The sequence below is a fragment of the Melospiza melodia genome, chromosome 16 (genome assembly GCF_035770615.1).
Source record: "Melospiza melodia melodia isolate bMelMel2 chromosome 16, bMelMel2.pri, whole genome shotgun sequence".
In the NCBI taxonomy this organism is placed as follows: domain Eukaryota; kingdom Metazoa; phylum Chordata; class Aves; order Passeriformes; family Passerellidae; genus Melospiza; species Melospiza melodia.
In genome coordinates, this window is record NC_086209.1 from 16,565,584 (window position 1) to 16,586,084 (window position 20,501).

At 48.7% G+C, this 20,501-nt stretch overlaps 1 protein-coding gene and 1 long non-coding RNA gene across 3 annotated transcripts; one reads left to right on the forward strand and one right to left on the reverse strand.

Annotated features, from left to right (window-relative positions):
• Window positions 1–1,780: 1,780 nt before the first annotated feature.
• Window positions 1,781–19,584, reverse strand: POF1B (POF1B actin binding protein). 2 transcript variants are annotated; one of them, XM_063170823.1, is made up of 15 exons: window positions 19,258–19,584; window positions 14,167–14,205; window positions 13,714–13,815; window positions 11,909–12,082; window positions 10,833–10,963; window positions 9,897–9,924; window positions 9,022–9,096; window positions 7,205–7,297; window positions 6,228–6,341; window positions 5,300–5,452; window positions 5,077–5,187; window positions 4,334–4,462; window positions 3,984–4,057; window positions 3,780–3,894; window positions 1,781–2,747 (listed from the first exon to the last, which is right to left on the reverse strand). In XM_063170823.1, exons 1-15 carry the CDS (start codon window positions 19,582–19,584, stop codon window positions 2,742–2,744), a joined length of 1,671 nt encoding a protein of 556 aa, XP_063026893.1. In that variant the 3' UTR covers window positions 1,781–2,741. The 2 variants fall into 2 exon arrangements, with proteins under 2 accessions (XP_063026893.1, XP_063026892.1); XM_063170822.1 differs by having other exon boundaries at window positions 11,909–12,118.
• Window positions 2,522–4,371, forward strand: LOC134425834 (uncharacterized). The gene is made up of 2 exons (XR_010029773.1): window positions 2,522–2,606; window positions 3,836–4,371. It is a non-coding gene; the product is annotated as an uncharacterized LOC134425834 (long non-coding RNA).
• Window positions 19,585–20,501: the final 917 nt, after the last annotated feature.

The following is a 20,501-nucleotide window of genomic DNA, read 5'->3' on the forward strand; positions in this document are numbered from 1 at the left end:
CAAACAGAGCCTCCCAAAGGTGTGCAGGGCTTGCTCTGAAATGTCAGATCTGTTTGGTGCAGCATTTTATTGGGCTGACAGGTGCAGTTAAAAGTGATTCACATCCCGATCATCAGCTATGTTTTTCTTTCCTCAGGTTTCAACTGCCCACAATTAAAGGCAATAAATCAGAGAGAAAATGAGGAAGAGCTGCAGCAGAACTCTGCAGGTAAAGGTGAGGTACTGGGTGTGGGTTGGTGGCTGCTGGAGCTGTCAGGGACTTCCCAGCCAGGGCTGTCTGGCTTTTATTTTACAGCTGAGGCAGAGCAACTTCAATACTACAGAAAGGTCAGTCAAAACAAAGAAGACAGTTTTCTCCTTTTCAGTGCAAAACAAGACTGCATTCTGGCAGATAAAGACAGGGAAGTGTGCATATTGTTGTGATTTTATAAAGTAAATAGTGTCTGACTTCTTACTAATTTGTTCCTAGAAAAAATGTAGAAGTCTTGGTGAAGCTACTTGAAATTGAGGTGGGAAATGAACTAAAGTAAAATGTTTCTAACGAGGATTTACAGAGCTGAGTAAATGAGAAAATGTTTTTCTGTAAACTTCAGCAGAAACCACATTAGGTAAATCAGTTCCAGTTCCACAGCCAAGAGGGGACAGCTGAGCCCACAGTAACAGGTACTTCCTAGTAAAAAATACTAAATTTGCTTTTTAAATACATATGGTTTGAAAACAAAACCAGCCTATAAATAAATGGCTATATGCTTTATCTACTAGTGTAATTCAGCTTTTTGACAATTGCTTTGTGTTTTCTGTGAGTACAAAGTGTAGTTACAGTCTCTTCTCTGTAGCATTTACAGGGTCTGGTGACCTTCAGATTCTTTGAGGAGCTGTCCTTGTCCCAGGACAGAGCTGGCTGGCCTGAGCAGCAACCTGGGCTTTTTGTAAGCAGTCTGCAGCTTCCCTGGCTGCCCCAGGATGGTGTTTGCACTGGGATGGATCAGCTGGATTTAAAAAGATTTTTGCCTGATGGTGGCCTTTGCCATGGAATTGTCACCACACCCAGCAGCTCCTGCTCTGAGCCCTGTCCCTCCTTAAGGAGTTCCTGTGCTGTGCCATGGATGGAGGAAACACAGGTTGGTGTCACTGAGGGGCTGCTCAGGAACTCCATGGCTGGGATGAGCCATCAGGACCTGTGGCCACCAATAACTCCCATTTCTGCTCTTTGTAGCTTGGTGTGAGCTGTGAGAACCCCCAGCCCTGGTGGAAGCACAAGGAGCAGCTGCACCCAGAGCCCTGCACAGGTAACTGATGGCATTGAGCAGACATTGAACAGACAGGGTGCTTTAGTCCTTTTTGTGTTTCAGATCACCAAAGGTGAAAGTCTTTTGCTGACAGTGTAACTAAAATGATTTATTGCACTGCCACTGTCCCATGGCAGGAGCATGTTAGCTCTGAGTGTAGATGTGCCTTTTATTCACTGCTCTGCAAAAAAGGGGGTTGCTTTAGAATCTCTTTTAGAATAATTACTGAATGCAGAGGGGCAAGGCACTCCTCATTCAAAGGAGGGTATTTAATTAAACCAGGCTGGTGAAACTGCAGGCCCAAAGAGCAGGAACAGGTTTTACTCGTGGCTCTTTGCCCAGTCCTGAAGAGCACCAGGGCAGCTGGACATCCAGCAGCATCTGAGAGCCCCAATCCTTCACTTGTAAAGATTCATGGAGAGGAACAAGACACCACCTACACCCCTCCCTCCAGCTGTACACAAGATGTTTCCAGGACAGACAGACAATGATCCAGAGAGTTAGACTTGGGTTTATTTCATGGTTACAGGTAGCCTCCAGCATTCTTTCCCCATTAAACATTGCCTAGGGTCTATAGTATCCGGGAACAGAAATACATGGCTGCAGCAGGAAAGCAAAGCAAGAACCCCACAATAAAAAAGCACCTTTGGATTGCAGCACTGCAAACTTTCTCTGTGCTGTGTTGCTCAGACAACTACTGAATCATGAACACCAAATCAGTTTGAAAGAATTTCTGTGGTCCTTAAAGAAGTGGAAATTGTAAATGGCAGGTTGGTCTGATAAGGAAATTTAGTCCATGAGTTATTCTCACACAAAGTTCTTCTATATAAAAATATATACCAAGTTCTTGAAAATTTGAAGCACAGCAAATAAATACAGCTGGTTTGGGGCTGAAAATACATCACCTCTGAGGGCAGAAGCATTCTCTAAAATAAACCTTGTCCCAGCCCTTCAGTGAACTGGGTCCTGCTGGCATTTGCCAGGTCAGAAGCTGGGTTTGATGAAGTTTTGTCCTTTGTGTCCGAGCTTCCCAGACAGAGGCAGGTGTAGGGAGAGGAGCAGTTCCCAGTGAGGTATTTGTGAAGTTCCCGTGCAGCCTGTGCCTGCACTGAAAGCAGCTGCGGGAGGGGTGGGGCTGACATCGGGGTCATTCCCACTCTCAGCATGAAGAGACAGAACATGGCTGCAAGGACCAAGAGGAAAAGGTTTCAGGTGTCTTCCTTTTGTCTCCTAGGTTGCCTGAAGAACAGGAGCTAGTCAAGAACAGCTGGAGTCCACACAGGGATAGCATCCCAAGCATCCCACTCCGAGGGAAAAGTGAGTCCTTAATGTTTTCCCAGCCTTCCTCACTATCAGACTGAACCTTTTCTTGGATGCAGAAGAGCAGAAAGTAAAGCAGTTTTAGTGGTTTGTGAACTCCTTGGAGCAGCTCTGAGGGCTCAGAGGTTTCTCTCATTCCTAAAAGAAACAAGCAGCTTGTTAGAAGAAATACACAAACCTGTTCTGTTATGAAACAAACTATCTCCTGTAATGCATCTCATTTAATTACCTGCTTGTTTTCTCTTGTACAGTGTCCAAGGGGACCTGTGAGCCCTTTCCTCTGTACCAAACACTTCACTTTTTCATTTCTCTATTGCTGTTTCATTGCTTGACATTTCACTAGGTTGCAATGCACCTGGGTGAAGTTTAGGGATCAGTAATAAAACTCTGCTCTTTGCCAGTGCCCTGAGCCTTTTGCTTTTATAATCCTGCTGCAGGCAAGGTCCCCTTGAGGGACAGGCCAGGCATGTGCATCTGCCCAGGCTGTCACAGACCTGTCCCCTGGCTGTGTCCCCCCGTGGTTGTGTCCAGGTGCTGCTGTGACCTTGTGCCTGCACCCACCACCACGCCAGCTTGGCCACCCTGCCATTTCTCCAGCCTTTATTTACCTTGTAGCCAGACTTGGCACCAAGAGCCCTGCCTGGAACAGAAATAGCTTCTGCAGCCCTGTTTTCTATTTTTATTCTGAATCACTCCTTAAAATGTCACCACTCTTCTGCATTCCTGGGTTTGTCACTGCCCTGGCTCAGGGTGAGTTTCAGGGATGTGGTGCTTTGTGTGTTTTAGTAATGGCTTGGAGTCATTAATGTTCTTAACGCAGAGGAGCACATTCCTCCCAAATCCCTGCTCACCGAGAGCACAGCAGGACACAGCCCCTGCCTACCTGCCCGGTACAGCAACACCCCGGGGCCGCTGTTAGAGCAGCGCTGATGCTTTTGTTCAGGGTAATTACGTGCCAGAGAGAACAACAAAAGGTTTTATTTGTACCACACCCACCAATTACTGCCTGCTCCAAGAGCCAGGACAGTTCCCTGGCTGCAGTCACTTTGCTTTTTGCAGTTAAATTACCACGAGGGCATCGCTGAGCTCTCAGTTTGGGTAATATTTGCTTTGAAGTTAAATTGTAGACTTAGGGATTGCAGAGGGACAGTCCATCTCCAGGTCACTTACATGTTTCCAGATCTCTCCAGTCCTCTCAATTACAATCGTTTGTGATTTATTGACAGGTGATGTGACCTTGTAGTCATCAGACAGGAGACCCAGAATAGGATACTGATTCCTGTACCTGCAGAGAGTTGAAAAGGTTGCTTAACAGAGCCTAAACAAAGGAAAGCCCAAAGGATGTGTTTCTCACAAAGGTGAATAACACGTTACTTTTTAGTGATGATGGCTGTCACCCCAGGGGACTGACTGCCCGAAAACTTGTCATGCTTCAGTCTGAAGAGCTCCTGACAAAACCAAAAGCAAACACTGATGTCAAGTCATGTCTTCTGAAGTATCAGCTCAGTAAAGCCCCAACAAAATATTTGCAGAAATTCGTCTCAACAGTCTGAAAATCTGCCCTTCCAGAAGGCTGGCAGAGGAACAGCATTCAGGTTGAACAAATCCTAACCCCCTTTCCTGAGCCAGGAGAGGACAAGGGACTTCCTGGTTCGGTTCCACCTACACAGTACATGGAGGCTTAAACACAAAAACCCTCAGAGGAATAACTTGTATCATTTTACCTCTTGCTGTTGTTTAATAAAAGCCTCTTTGTCCTCCAGCAGCGATGTCAGTTCGTGCAGTCTCATTTGCAAGTCGCTGTTGCTCCCCTCTCTCCTGGTTATGTCCTGCTGGAACTGGCACAGCTGGGACTGCAGAACAAGGCAGCAGCTCTCAGGTGTGGGGGGCTCTGGGCAGGGCCCCTCAACACCCACCCAGGGCTCTGGGGGTGGTATTTCATTGACACCACCAACAGCGAGACCCAGGGATTTTCAGGTCAGGAAGTTGAGCCACACAGTAAATTCATAAAGTGCTAATTGAACTGAATTCTACCCAGTATTAACTTAATGATTTTACAATTCTCAAGCTAAACCAACACTGAACCAGTTGAATTGGCTTCCAGAGCTGGAGACTTTTCCCACTGATTTCCATGAGAGAGATTTCCTACATACAGCAGTGACTGGGATTAATTTTTTGTTTCCTATTAAGCATATTTTGACTAATTTCTTATATTATCAGGACACACAAAATATCCCTTTAGGACAGCCCACTAATCAGGTTAATCCCTAATTTCTTCATGTAAAGAATAGTTGGATTTTTTTTAAATCAGAGTTTTATGTTGTACTATAAAGGTTTTAAACCACCACCAGTGTCTGTGAGTAAAGTAACTGCACAGCCAAAGACACCCAAAAAGTGCCTGTGGAAGATCTCTGCTGCTCCAAGTGCAGGAGCAGCTGTCCCTGCACACACCAGCAGAGCCCCTCACCCTGAGGCTGCGGATCTCCCTGTCCTTGTCCTCCCTGAGGTTGTTGATCATCTCCACGTAGCGGCTGGAGAGCTCATCTGTCGTGGTCTGCAGCGTCGGGCTGGAGCAGCTCTGCACAAAGAACCCAATTTTATTTAAAAAAATGCTTTCATTGTTAGTTTCCTTACACTGACCCCTCTGAGTCTGGGACTCAGCTCCTGCACCCAGCCAGGTGAGCCCTCACCTGCAGCTTGAGGCTCTGGATCTCCTGCTCCAGGGCCCTCTTGCTGTACTCCAGCTCCTTCAGCTGGCAGTCCTTGTCGCCCTCGCTGAGCCGCAGGGACAGGAGCTGCTCCTCCAGCGAGCGGCACTTGGCAGTGCTGTCCCTGAGCCCTTGCTGCAAAGCACAGGGGGAATGAGCACCTGGAATTCCTCAGGGGAGGAACAGCATCACACACACAGCAGGCAGCAGTTCCTCAGAGTACCCAGAAGTCAGCAAATTGCCCCCATTTTGGCTGCCTGGAATGATGTCGGTTTCTCGGCTGTTTAGGTGGCCTGGAAAGGCCCGGGGTGGCCTTGGACAGCCCGGCACTTCAAAGGACGAGTAGACTTCTGATCTTTTCTCGGTCTCGGTGTTTATTAATTGTTTATCTAAAAGATTTTCTCTTGGCCCGACAGAGGTCTGCACAGCAGCCAGCCATGAGCACACTGAGAGCCCCCGGGGCGGTCACCTATCTTTATACTCAAAATTACGTATACAATATTTATCATTTTTCTCCAATACCTTTTACCCTTATTAACCAGTGCACTTTTAGTAATAACCAATCCCAAAGTGCCAACATCACCACAGAAGATGGAGGCCAAGAAGAAGAAGAAGAAGGACAGGACACGCCCCAATTCCTCCATCTTACTTCTTTAGAGCTCCCTGTACAGAAATCCCAAACCCTGTGTCTTACTCTAATTAACCTATCCCTTCACCATTTACCCCAGTGAGATCCTCCCATCCTCATACAGGTGTCGTCTCCTGTGTAGGATCAAAGTCCAGCCACCAGACACTTCTGGCAACATTCCAGGACTCCCGAGCCCCCCAAGGGTGGTCTCGGTCACTCTGCACCTCAGTCCTGAGGTGCTGAGATCCCACAGAATGACACTGGAAATGTTTCTTGATGTACCTGCTGCTGACGATTGTTCTCCCTCAGAGAAGCCAGCATTGTTTCATATTCTTTCACTTGGGAATCCTTAAAAGCCAAATCCTTCTTCAGCAAGATATTGTCAGTTTCCAGCTTCTGCAGGACAAAAGTCAAAAGTTTACAGTCAAAAGCTGCAATTTTTCAGTAAACTCTTCCCATAAAGTGCAACACAGTCATTAATAAAGGGATGTTTTAGAACTGAGAGAATGCTTAACTTCCTTGAAACTTTGGGGTTTAGGTACATAGCACACACCGTAGTGCCTGTGGCTTTGTGCTGGGTGGTGAGCACTGGGATCCTGGATCACTGCCCTTCCAGTCTGCCTCAGAAACAATTTAAATAGAAGCCAACAAAAAACCCCAAACAAACAAAAACCATCGCAAAACTAAGCCCACTGCAGCGACTCCTTGTTCTGTGTTCAAGTTCAAACTCTTCTCCTTCAACTTTGTATTTTCCAGGACAATGCTGTGACATTCCCAGCAGTGCTGAGCACTTGGGCTGGTATGGGAAACATTGCTGCTTCCCCAGCAGGAATTGTGTGCTGCCTGCATCCACAGCCACAAGGCTGGGATGGCTGAAGGCCAGAAACCTGGGGAGCTGCCAGAGCCACCCCTGTCCATCCAGCCCAGAGAAGCTGTGCAGCTGCCAAAGCCACCCATGTCCATCCAGCCCAGATAACCTGTGCAGCTGCCACAGCCACCCCTGTCCTTCCAGCCCAGATAACCTGTGCAGCTGCCAAAGCCACCCCTGTCCATCCAGCCCAGAGAAGCTGTGCAGCTGCCAAAGCCACCCATGTCCATCCAGCCCAGAGAAGCTGTGCAGCTGCCACAGCCACCCCTGTCCATCCAGCCCCCTGAGGCACTGCCAGAGCAGCCCCTGCCCCCAGCACAGGCACAGCCTGCAGTGCCAGCCCTGGGCTCCTGCTGCCAGCTGGATGAGGAGGATGAGGAGCAGGACTCACCCCCAGGTCATCCTGCAGATGGCAGAGCTCCTCCCGCAGGTTCTTGAAGGTGGAAAGCACAAGTCTCAGGGATTTGTCCGATGTCGCTCTCATCTGGGAGGGAAGAAATGAAAAGGATAATTGGGATTAATTAGGCAGCTTTGTTTACAATATGCCTGACAAGAGGTAGAACAGAAACTGCTTTACAGCTGACAGTAACTTCTGAAACCATTGCACATCCTTTGAAGTGCCCACAGTTTCTACAGGAAACATTTTCCTTGCTCTTTGTTCTGCAAATGCCAGCGTTCAATTTCTGCCTTGTAACACAGGACAACATTGTTAGAATGGAAGGAACAACAGGGTAAGGAACTGCCTTTGTACACCAATAAAGGGAAAAATAAATGTGTTAATATTGTACAATTATTATTTGAGCTTTAAAAGCTTTGTGCTCACACTGATTTTTAAAAATTACTGCCCTGCCTGAAAAGGCACAGAGGAATGAGTCATATTTGAGATCTGGCAAAGCTTTGGGCACAAGGATGAAGGAATTTAATTAACATTTTTAAAAATTTAAATTAAAAAAGCTCATACAGCCAACTCCTCCCTTTAAAAGGAAAAAGATCCCAAAGATGAAAGGAGTCACCTGGATGAAAGAGAAAACCATAAGTGACCACAGCCCAACACTGTTCTCCTTTGGAATGTTAATTTTAATGCTTTTAATAGCTGTGTATTGATTCACAGGTGAAAATATAAATTGTTGCATTTCATGATACATGTATATTATTTAAAAGAAGAAAAATAGACTTTGAAAGGACACACAAAATACACTCAAGTTGTAATGCTCCTTTTGCCTTATGGTTCTGGTGGCCAAGGGGTCTGAGAGCACCCTGGGTGGATCCTGACAACACCTGGCTCCCCAAAAGCCATTCTGGCAGCATTTTATAATCACAGCTGTGGGGATGTAAAACCAGCTGGACACAGACACAGCAGGAAATGCTTGTTCCAGCTTTTCACCTGGAGCTGAACCAGCCTCCCAGGACAGTGTGCCAGTGAGAGGCCATGGAATGCCCTCATGCTGGCTGGGATGTCCATGGGGTTGATGTCCCCCTTCCTTGTAAGAGAAGCACAGAACACTTCCAGCTGGAAGGGATGGGGAGGTCAGAGCAGGGCAGCTGTGAACTCAGACCAGGCTGCTCCTTCTCAACCTCATTTCAATGAATTTTTTTACCAGGAAGTGATTCCAGGGTGCAGCTCCCAGGTAGGATCACCCTTCCCCTACCTGAGGGAGCCCAGATCAGGACACTCCTGCTGGGGCTGCCCTGGATCCTGCTCTGACACACCTGCCTGGCAAAGGCAGCTCTGAGTGCTGAGTGTGCTTTTGGCATCCAGCAGCAAACAGAACCATTCCTGCTGTGGTTCAGGTGTAAAGGGTTTTGTCCTCCTGGGCTGGTTCTTCAGCTCCCTCCCTGCTCCATGCCCAGCCAAGGTTTGGGCTGGGAGCAGGTGGGATTCAGGCTCTGCTGCTGGGCTTTTAGCACCCCCTGTTTGTGTTTGGCTTTTAAAGCCTTAACACACAACACACAAAGATGAAAGGTCCCTGTTCTCCTGTCAGTGGTCAAAAGCCAAGACAGTTTCAATGAAACTGCAGGAAAGCCCCAGCAGAGCTCAGTTTAAAATACACAAGTGAACTGTGGGTCCATGAGACATTTCCTTTAAAGCCACCATTCCACCCCCTCACTCCAGAAACAGTGGGATGAGGGAATGCAGAGTGAAGGGTGTTAAGTACCAAGTCCCTCCTGTGTGTGAGCCAGCTCCTACAGGCTGCCAAGCTGCCATACCTGCAGGAGATAACGAATCTGCTGCTTTGTTGCCTCAGACAGTCCTTTGGGAATTAATTCTTCAATATCTTCAGTCTAAGCAAAGAAGGGAGGAAAGGGGAGACATCTTGATTAAGAATTTTGCCTGGTAGATTAGTAGTGTGGTTTCTTCATTAATTACACAGCTCTGCTATGAAAAACATCTTTAGCACAAGGCAAATAAGAACAAAAATAGATCAAAGTCTATCCAGAAAACTTCCAAAGTCTTTTATATGTGGGGCATGTACAAAGTGAGATAAAGTGATACATGAAGCATATATTCAAATGCTTAAATTCAACATTTAAAAGCAGTATTCAAACCAATCCTCTCTCAGGAATTAACAGCTGATACTACAACAACTCCCAGCAGTTTATGGTGGGGCAAAACCTCGGAATGGGCTGCCAGTAAACCCCAGCTGACCACCAGGAGATGCTGCCAGGATTCACTGAAGTGAACCCTGGACAGGTATTTCTGCCCCATTCACACTGAATGCCTTCACAGGTGCAGCACCTGCTGCTCAGCAGCAGCTTCACTGGCCAGGGAGTGAAAAAGCCTTTGCAAAAAACACATTGTAAAAATGCAGGCATCTGTGCAAGTCATTTTCCAGTGATACCATTGTTGGAACAGCAGGAGAGACTTCCAAAATTTGACTCTCACACTGGAATAATGCAAATTCTTGAAGTTTCCTTTCAGTATTATCACATTTGCAAATACCTGCCTGGCAGTGTTTTTCAGGCTCTGAATGTTTTTACCAAGCAGGAAGCATTGACAGAGACCAGGCTCCTTCATTTCAGCTGCTTTGGCTTTGTTTGCTTGAGCCCTCCCCCAGTGGTGGCAGGGACAGCCTGGGCCTTACCTGGCACGTGAATTCGATGTCGTGGTTCCTGTAAAACACAAAAAGCTGCTTGAGAACTTCCAGCATTCAGGCCCACATTCACCACTAAAGGATTATCTGGACAATACAGAGCAAGGAAGGGCCTTTCTCAGCTGAAGAGCCATTACCTCCCTCTGTGGAGGAATTCCTGGGGAGACTGGAGTCCTACAGCAGCACAGCAAACACAGGCTGCCTATCCCCAGTCCTTTGGGCAGTTATCCCAATTATGGGCAGTAAACCCAATTACTCCCTTAATTGCCTGGGTAATGGTTTGCCCACAACTCTGCTGCAATTCCCTGCCCTGCTCCTAGTGTTGACTCAGGGTTTCTGTGATGGTTAAATTCCCTTTTTCCCCAGCTACAGGACCACTTTCCTTATTCAGTGACCTTGGAAGGCACCAGATAAGATTGGGAGTGAGGGGGAAGAATGAGGGTGATGGGAGGGAAGGGGGGAAGGTTGTGCAGGGCACTGCCTGCTGGGACTCTCATTTCTTGCCACAGATGGTCTGCAGGGCTCTGCAGAAAACGTGCTTAATGTTCATTTGGATGTAGAGACTGAGCTTTATGCCTGGTGGTGGCTGGCCTTGACCCATGACACAACATCACAACAGGACTGAGGGAATTTGGACATATGGGTTGTTCAGGACACAGCAATAGAATTGTGTCATGAAATGTATGTCAGGGTGTGCTGTAAGTTCTTGTTTGCTCAATGTACAAACGTGTATGGGAGAAACAATTCTTAAGCATCACATTCAATAAATTTCCTTGGCTTACAGCATTTCTGTGCCCTCAGTTACTTGCAAATCAGATGAATGTGTGAAACATCCAGTGTCAATTCCAGCTGTCAGGAAGAAACAAAGAGCACAACCAATTCACAAACAACTGGATGTCTGGGACACAGGAACGACAGTGGCAATACCTTGTCCCGATCTTCTCCACGTGCTGCAGCAGGCAGCTGTACAGGTCGTTGCTCTTGCGGTGCAGCTCGGCCAGCAGCTCCCCAAAGAAGCGACAGTCCAGCTGCTCGGGGCTGTCCTGGGGGCAGCTCACCTGGCAGAGACAGGCAGGGCATCACGACAGGATGGATCCCTTCTTTGGATAAAGCTGAACATGAAAATGCTGCAGGTAGGATTTGGGTCTGGCTACTTTTAGCAATTTTCAATTTATTTACACTTTTCTTGGTAGTGAGTCTTCCATGTCTGCTGGTTTTCAGTAAACTGAACAGAGAGGAATGACTTCCTTTAGAACAACAAGAACCAGCAAAGTCCTGCTTGCACAGCAGTGTCCTCAGCCCAAGCTGAGTGTCCTGAGCTGGTTGATGGGAGTGTCCAGCTCTGGAAGGTTCTGCACAGGTCTGACACCAAGGTCCCCAGGGTGTTTGTGTTTGTCACCCAAACCCCGACTGGGTGCACAGGAGGGACCTGCTGCACTCCCTCCCCAGCTGCACCAACAGGCTGCAGGTACACCAGGAAGCATTAGTGATTCCACTGAATTTGTGTCAACAACTTTTGCATCAAATTGAAATACATTTGAAGCCCTGGCTGATCAGCATAGGAGGAAAGGAACCCTGAGCTGATGTTTGCCAAGGTTCTAAAGCAACGTGTGATCTCTCCTAAAGCAGAGGCTGTGCATCCCTCAGTCTTTGTGTACAGACTGAAACCTGACTGAATTGATGGGTAAAGAAAAGCAAAACCAAGTAACCCCGTGAGACTGAGCCCAGCCAAACACCACAGGCTCACCTCAGCCAGTGCACACCTGAGCACAGGTCTGTGACAAAGAGAAATACACCTCTCAAGCAGCCCTTCCCCCCCAACAGCAGGTGAGAAAGCCTTGGACAGTCCCAGACAGACACACAGACCCAGCTCAGTGACAGGGGCTGGTGCTGAGAGTCCCCCACAAAGCTCTGGAGGCTGCAGAGCCACAAACCCACTCCCTGCTGGGCTTCTGTTCCTGCCTAAGAGCGAACTGAGCACAGAACAAACCAGGAGCCCTCACCAGCTCTGGGGCAGCCGTGCCCCTCCTCACGGGCTGTCCCCGGCACTCGTCACCGCCCGGGCCCGGGCACAGCTCGCAGGGACTGCCCGTCTGTGTCTGCTGGCACTGCTGCGTCACCGCGGGCGGCGGGCACGGCGGGCACGGCTCCGGCGGGCACACCGCGAACTGCCGCTCCTGCACGAGAGGAGCTGTCAGGGCTGGGAGAGGCCCCTGCTGGGGGAGAAGGGGTTAATGCTGGGCACACTGCAGGGGTGGGAAATGCCTCTGCTGGGAGAGAAGGGGTTAATGCTGGGCACACTGCAGGGGTGGGAAATGCCTCTGCTGGGAGAGAAGGGGTTAATGCTGGGCACACTGCAGGGGTGGGAAATGCCTCTGCTGGGAGAGAAGGGGTTAATGCTGGGCACACTGCAGGGGTGGGAAATGCCTCTGCTGGGAGAGAAGGGGTTAATGGTGGGCACACTGCAGGGGTGGGAAATGCCTCTGCTGGGAGAGAAGGGGTTAATGCTGGGCACACTGCAGGGGTGGGAAATGCCCCTGCTGGGGCAGAAAGGGTTAATGCTGGGCACACTGCAGGGGTGGGAAATGCCTCTGCTGGGAGAGAAGGGGTTAATGCTGGGCACACTGCAGGGGTGGGAAATGCCTCTGCTGGGAGAGAAGGGGTTAATGCTGGGCACACTGCAGGGGTGGGAAATGCCCCTGCTGGGGCAGAAAGGGTTAATGCTGGGTACACTGCATGGATGGAAATGCCCCTGCTGGGGCAGAAAGGGTTAATGCTGGGCACTGCATGGAGTGGCACACCGACCTCAGTAGTGAATGAAATGTGCCTGTGACTGGCAGTGCTGGTGGTGGCTTTGGATGTTTTAATAATCCAAACTAAATTGCTTTTATATCTAACAGAGTTGTAATTCATCAATTTTCCTTCCAATTTTAGTAGGTGCCAGTGAGAAGTACAGGCAAAAAGCTTTTCCCAAGGTGGATGTCCCACTACACATGAAAATTTCCTTTAGAACTATGCTCCTGATTTTACCTAAATCCAAACATAGCCCAGGTAACAAAAACCAGAAATAAAACTATGGTTTCCAGGGCTAAACTCCACAATTTTTTACTCTTTTCTTTGCACATCATCTGCAGAAAGAAAGAAACTGTTATTTGCAATTACGGTTTTTTATCTTTTCCACTTCAGAGCCTGGATATCACAGAACTCAGCTGTCTAAAATCCAGAGAGGCATGAAAAGCTCCATTTTAAAAAACAAAGTAAAAAAAAACCTCAGGTAAATCACTCTGAGATATGCCAAATTTCTTTTTTTTCCTGTTGGAAATGTTTCAGAGCAATAAAATGGAGCAATATCTTTGCTATTGACAAAACACCAATTGTGAGATGAAATTTCAGACAGGTTTACCACATATATTTTTTCAAGAGTTAGTAAAATAAAAAATTGTGGTTTTAATTTTTTTTTCTAAATATGTATCTTGGTTGTTCTGTTATAAAGCTATTCCAAGAAACTAATTCACAGCCCCTATTCAGATACAGACTGACAATATTACAGATACAACAGCAGTTTTCAGTGTTAATTAATAATAAATTCTTAGGAAAAATATGGCAAACATTCCACTTTCTGCTCCCCTTAAATATTGCTTCATTTACTTTGAGAATGTATCCTAGATCATAACAAGGCAGTTCTCAGGTTGGAAGCTACTCCTAACAAAAATAAAAAAACCCAGAACCAACCCAACCCAGAAACATCCATTTCCTGCTACCAACTCAATTTTCTTCTTGTAATAGATAATATAAACAGCCAACTTACTTGGAGGGGATTTAATAGCTCATATTTTCTTATTGTTTTTTCATAGATGACATTATTTCCAGGAGAGAAACTGGCCCCTCTAAGAAATGGGGATAATGGCTCCTGTAAAACACATAAATAAAAACATCCATAAATCCTGTCAACCAGCAAACTCAGGATTAGTGTAATTTTGACTAAAAATAGATAATTTAGAGATATGCGAGATGTCCTTTAGGATGTGAACATGTGAGTGTGTGTCCATTTGGAAACAAAGGGGCTGTGCTTGCATAGGGACTGTGTGAAATAAATACAGTCGAAACAATTAGTAATTAATCAATATTAATAAAGACTGAGAGGTGGGAGCCTGAGTGGCCATTCTGCAGTGTTTCCAACCCCTCATAATTGCACCTCTCACCCTCAGAGGTGTGAGCTCTCAGAGTGCTTCCCATGCCAAGCCCAGCCCAGTTTCCCTACCTGGTCCGGGTTCTCGATAATGATCCTGCGGATGGTGCCCTGCAAGGGAGGAGAAAACCTTCAGGATTACTGCAGCTCAACCACCAGCACCTCTTCTGCCAGAGCAATCTGATTATGGACATTGGCTGTGAGTACTTTGGGATCCACTGGCCACAATCACCTGGAGATGTTCTAAACCCAGGGCCTCCCCACCCCAAAGGAACTGGTCCATATGCAGCATGGCAAGACACAATCCACCACTGCATTTTATGAGCTGGGTTTTTCTCTCTTTGCAGGTCTGAGGGAATTAGTCCATATTTTCTGTAAGTGCAGCAGAACAGGCTACAAATCAAAGCTGGATGAGCCTTCCTGGATCCCATGTCCCTGTTCCAGCCCATCTCTTATTTTTGGTTTTTTCACGTTACACATCAAACTCAGCTGGTGTAGATGGAGATGCATCATACTCTTTTGTTTCACCAAGGCATGAAAATTTGGATTTTGGTTAAACTCAGAAGTGGACAGGTAGAGGAGCCACCCAACAACCCCTGGGTAACATCCAGTGCACACAGCTCCACAGCTGCCACCTATGGGAACGATGCCCACATCTGCAATGAAAAATGAGATGTGCCTCTCTAAATTACAAGAATCTGCCCCTGGCAACAGCTTTGCTTTCAAATAGATTTCCTCAGGTTCTGCCCCAGCACTGTCTAGAAGCAATGGCAGGCACTGTCCTCCACCAGTTCTAACAAATCACACATTGCTGCAACCCTTCACATCCAGGTCTCACCCAAACAAGCAGAGTTCCCACTGAACCCAATCTAAGGACTGGGCAATTTGTCAGTTAATTTGTCAGTTTGCAGCATGCTGTTTATCCTCCCTCACAGCACAAACCTCCAATTTTCATAATGAATCATTTCTTCCCCAAAGCCAGGGGGAAGTTTATGTTGCTGCAGCTCAGTCTCAGCCACATTCTCAGCCAGGTGAGAGCAGCCCTGAAGTAGGTCAGGTCTCCTATCAACTCTTGCATAAGTTTAGCAAGCCTGGAGCAGTTTTCCAAACCTCCCAAGAGTGAATCATAACAGCCCCAGGAAAGAGAAACAAAAGTAGAAAAGAAACTGTTTTTGCAGCAGTCAGAGTAATTAAGAAATTTCAAAATTAAAACTGCTGCAGAAACTTGGGGAGCTGCTCAGTGCTGCTGCCAGCAGGACTCTGGGGACACAGCACAGAGAGGTGGAACGTGCAGCCCAATCCTGCACCACCAGCACTGCAGAACTGGAACCAAAATGTGAAATACTCAGCATGGGAATGGCCACTGGTCCTTCCTTCAGCCGGGTGTCAGAGCAGGCACAGCCTGAGCTCAGTGTCCCTGAGCAGCACACAGAGCTGTGACACCAGAGAGCAGGGACAGCAGGGACAGGGACAGCACAGGGACAGCACGTGGCCATTGTGTGACACTGGACAACAGCCCTGGAATCTGCTGAAAGGTTGGACAAACATGCCGGGGCTAACTCAAAGTCTAGAGAGAATAACACATCCAGGGTGTCTCAGAGGAATAAACCCACAGCAGAGGAGTCTGGAGCATTTTAAGTTGAAACAGACCTTTGTAATATTCTCATTGTCTATGCAATATTATACAGAACCTAATAATGTTTTGCCTGGATAAAATTATGCTTATTTTTGAGATACCCAAACTCTTTCATTTTCAAAGAACTGCTTCACAAACAAGGATTTGCCTGCCCTTTCTCCCATTCCAGCCAAGCAGGCTGGACTGGCACAGGCTGGGAGGGGGCCAAGAGGCAGAAACGCTGTGTCTGTGCCAGCCTGGATTGCCCACACACAGCTCGGGGCTCTGCACAAGGAGCTGCCACCCCCAGGACCTCTGGAGCTGTCCCCAGCACAGGGAACACGGAAAGGATCTTGGGCTGTTTCTGTTTTCCAGCATTCCCAAGGGACAGAGCTCAGGTTATTCTCTCCGAGCAGTCAGAAGATGCAATGTCTGGAGATGCAGCATTTTCTGTCTGGGAGAAGGAAGGGAAGGTGGGATTCCAAAGGGAAAGCCCAGTGCTGGTGTGGGTTTGGAATTCATGACAGCCTGAGCAGTCAGTCTGGGTCTGTTTTACAGAATTGCAGATTGATTTGGGTTGGAAGGGACTTTAAAGCTCTTCCCATTCCAGCCCCCTGCCATGGGGCTTATTAGGAGAATTTTAAAAGGTAACACTAAAACTTGCATGAATATTTTGCTAGTCTTTAAGATTTCTAAATAAGATTTTTTAATTTTAGAATAAGCATTCGATAGATTTATCTTTAGTATGCCAATTTTATGTAGAAGCAATCAAATGTCCCTTTTTTTAAAAATTTCAACAGGTTACCCTTGGTTTCAGCCAACCCAGAGATAAAAGTGAAAATTTAATCTATGTCAAAGGCCTTTATCCACAATACATTGTCTTGCTAATTACAAGCAATCCAGTCATCTGCTCATGATTTATGAGTTCCAGTTGGCAGGTGAAATGGGGAAATGGCAGGCTGAGTTTGAGGCTGTTACACCACAGACCAGCCCTAAAGCTGGTTAATATTACACCATTTTCATGGGAGCCCTTTGCACGTCACAGAACTGAGCCACACAAACACCTGACTCCCAAAATGTCTCACATGGACAGAGAACCTCTACAAAACCTGCCAGGGTTCTGCCCTCTGCAAACAATTTGTATGTGCCACTTTAGGAATTATCTTTTCATGACCATGGAGAAGGGATTCATACACATAAGCCACACTGGAAGGCAATTTATTCCAAACAATTCTCATTCAGATCAAGCAAAGCAAAATTTGCTGTGAATTTCTCCACGGATAAAACAAACCACAAAGGTAGAAAAACCCCTGAATCCTGAACCACAAAAAGCACCAGTACATGTGCTCTGTGCACACAGCAATTTCAAATTCTCCCTCTCTCCAGCCTATTAGAAGTGTACATAAACACCAGAGCACACCCAGCCACATCACTGAAGACTACCACTGTGTCAACAGGGATGTATGTGTCTGTTATTGTTAATCCACACAAGCTCTGCAGAAGCAAATTAAATATTGCTCAAAGCCAGCCCTTTGCTTTAGCAGCAGCACAGAGCTGAAACTGCAGCTCTGGGCTGCCCCCAAGCCCAAATCCTCCTGTACACCAAACACAGATGGGAGCTTGCTATCAGTCCATTATTCACTTTATGTGACCCCACACAATGGGCTCAAAGGGCAGCTGATCCACTCCTGGGGAATGTCCTGCACCCCTCCCAGGGCTTCTCTGGGGCAACTCCCATGGAGCACCAAGGGTGCCACTTCTGCCTCCTCCCAGCTGACTTCCCTGTTTGTTACTGTTTTCTGCCTTAATAACTTCCTAATAATCTGTATTAGGCACCTTCCTTCTCCACCACTGAAACTGCAACCCACACAAAGCCTGCCTGAGCTACACCCTCTTGGCTTTAAAGTCTCGTCCAGCAAAACACTTCAGCAAGAAATTAGTTTTCATCAGCAGGACATAATGGATTCGGTGACTACGACAGATGTTGGAAATTAAACATCCTCCATAGAGCAGCGACAGCATTTGAGTCTGTAATCCTTGTTCACGTACTTATCCAGGCTGAGGAAGCTTGGGACTGCAGCGTTTATGCCAATGAATATTTAATTAATTAACTGCAATTCAGACTATCATCCAGCCTAGCTGAGCAGATCACTTATCTGGGAGGTGAGAGACCTGTGTTTATACTCCTGCCCCACATCTTGCAAAAGAGGATTAACAACCTGGATACAGAGGGAATGGCTCTGCCATTACCACCTTCTACAAAGCCCTTAGATCACAGATTTGTTCAGGAAAAACTCACCAAGATTATGGAGTCCAACCATTCCCCAGCACGGCCAAGGCCACCACTCGACCATGTCCTCGAGTGCCACACTTTTGAACACTTCCAGGGATGGTGAATCCATCAATTCCCTGGGTTGTGTGTTCCAATGCTTAACCATCTATCCCATGAAGAGTTTTTTCCTAATATCCAACCTGAACCTCTGCTACCACAACTTGAGGCTGTTTCCTCTTGTCCTTCTTATTATCACAGCTGCTCGCTCACTTCCCAGGATCTACATAAACCATCTTGGAGAGGAAGGCAGCCCTCAAACTATGCAAATACTGCTTTGAAAGGAATGCAGATCTTGTATTGGTCTTAACCCAGACTCTTTCTGACAGGTAAATATAACACAGGAAAGAAAATTCAGTAAGAGTTCATCTTGAAACAAATGTACATTGCTATTTGAGTACAGTAGAGCAACCCCATAGATGTTAATGGCATTCTGCTGTATGAGTTAAAAATGGGCTGAGAATAAATTTTTATCTCCTTTCTGGTTTTGCAGTCAAATATGTTCTAAAGCTATTGGTTTCTAGTTTTAATACACCTTTTGCACGCGTTAAAATGACATTAAATTCCACCGATACTTTCAAGCCATGCCTTGGATACACACGCAACAAACCTGCTAAACTGCATTGCCAGGGCTTTCCAAGCAAGTGGCGGCCCCTACTAAGCACCATCGATTCAGAGAGAACTAATAAGCACACAGGCTTCTCGTTCTATTTACATGAGCAGCCCCAAGCCAGCAGAGACAGGCAGTGACATCCCGGCGTGGGAAGGGAGCAGCGCCTGCGGGGCTGGGCTGGGCCACAGCCGGCCAGAGCCGCGCTAAAGGGTGCGAAAAGGTGACACCGCCTGGGGCCGGTGCCAGGGAGCGCATCCCTGCCCGGGGACAGCCCGGCCAGCCTGGGGACCGCATCCCTGCCCGGGGACAGCCCGGCCAGCCTGGGGACCGCATCCCTGCCCGGGGACAGCCCGGCCAGCCTGGGGCCGTGCTAGGACCGCATCCCTGCCCGGGGACAGCCTGGGGACGGCGGGGAGCGCCCAGAGCAGCTTTCCCACAGGGGAAACGCGCGGAGGGGCCGGGGCTGGACCCGTCCCACCCCGGGAGAGCCCGGCCCGACCCTCAGAGCCTTCGCCCCGCCGCAGCTCCCGGGGTCGGGCTCCGGCTTCGACGGCCCCCGATCCGGGCCGGGAGCAGCCCCCGAGGGGCCGGGCCGTGCCCGCGTACCTGTGGCGGGTCGCAGCCGTGGCCGCAGTCCAGCGGCGAGGCGGCCCGGGAGGAGCAGGAGGTGCTGAGCCGGCGGCAGCCCGGCCCGTAGGTGCGCACCCGGTCGTAGGCCACGTCCTGCGGGTGCGGAGCGGGGTCCAGGCAGGGCAGCGGCCGCGGCGGCTCCGGGCACGGCGGGGGCTCGGGGCAGGGCGGCGGCTCGGGGCAGGGCCGGCGGGCGGGCAGGGTGCTGTAGTGCTGCTGCCGCCGGTAGTAGTGGTGCTGGTGCTGCTGCTGGAGGTGCGGGGGCAGCGCGGGCGGCTGCAGCGGCTGCTGCGCCCCGAACATCGCGGCGGGACTGCGGCGGCGGCGGCGGGGCCGCTCCGGCTTTACCTGCGCGGGCCGCGCCTTGGGCGGGGAGCCCCGGCCGACCCCGCCCCGGCCCCGGCACTGCCCGGAACGGCTCCGCGCCCAGCGCTCCCCGTACGGCACCCAGCGAAACAGCGCCCGGCCCTGGGGAAAGCAAACCCCGCGCTGTTCACTAAAGCTCTTTGCTGTTCTCTTTGCAACGTGTGTAGGGAGTGTAAAGCCATAGCTACCTGCTACGCAAGTGAACTTAAGTATTCTTTTCACGGGAGGTTATGAAGTTGGCCCAGAGCCGTTCGCACCTGCAGGAGCCGCGGTGGGCCCCAGGAGCTGTGCCTGGAGCAGCAGCTGCCGGGGCAGGAGCGGTGCTGTGCCTGCATCCCTGCACGGCAGAGCAGGGGCTGCCCAGCGACCGGCCGATCTGAGCGTGCCAGGCTGGTCTGGGTTCAAAGGGACCTTCAAGCCCATCCAGTTCCTTCCGCTGCCATCGGCCGGGACACTTTCCACCATCCCAGGATGCTCCAAGCTCCATCTAACCCGGCCTTGGACACTTCCAGGATGGAAAAGCCATTGTGACTCTGAGCAACCTGTGCCAGGGCCTCACCAGCCTCAAAGGGAGGAATTTTCCTCAGTATCCCATCTAATCCCACCCTCTGCCACCTTCTCCCACTTGTCCTGCTCTCATTCCCAGCTCTCATCATGTATGGAACACCTCACAGCTCTTAGATAGAAAGGATTCAGTTTGTTACTTATTCAAATCTCACTCTGCAGAGAGGAATGTGAACTTGGTTTCTCAATCCAACATATTCTGAGTTGGATTCCTCTGGCAGCGTCAGGCAAGCCCTAACTGAGAACATAACTTTGTTCTGCAAGGTCGTGTAGCAATAACATAATTGTTG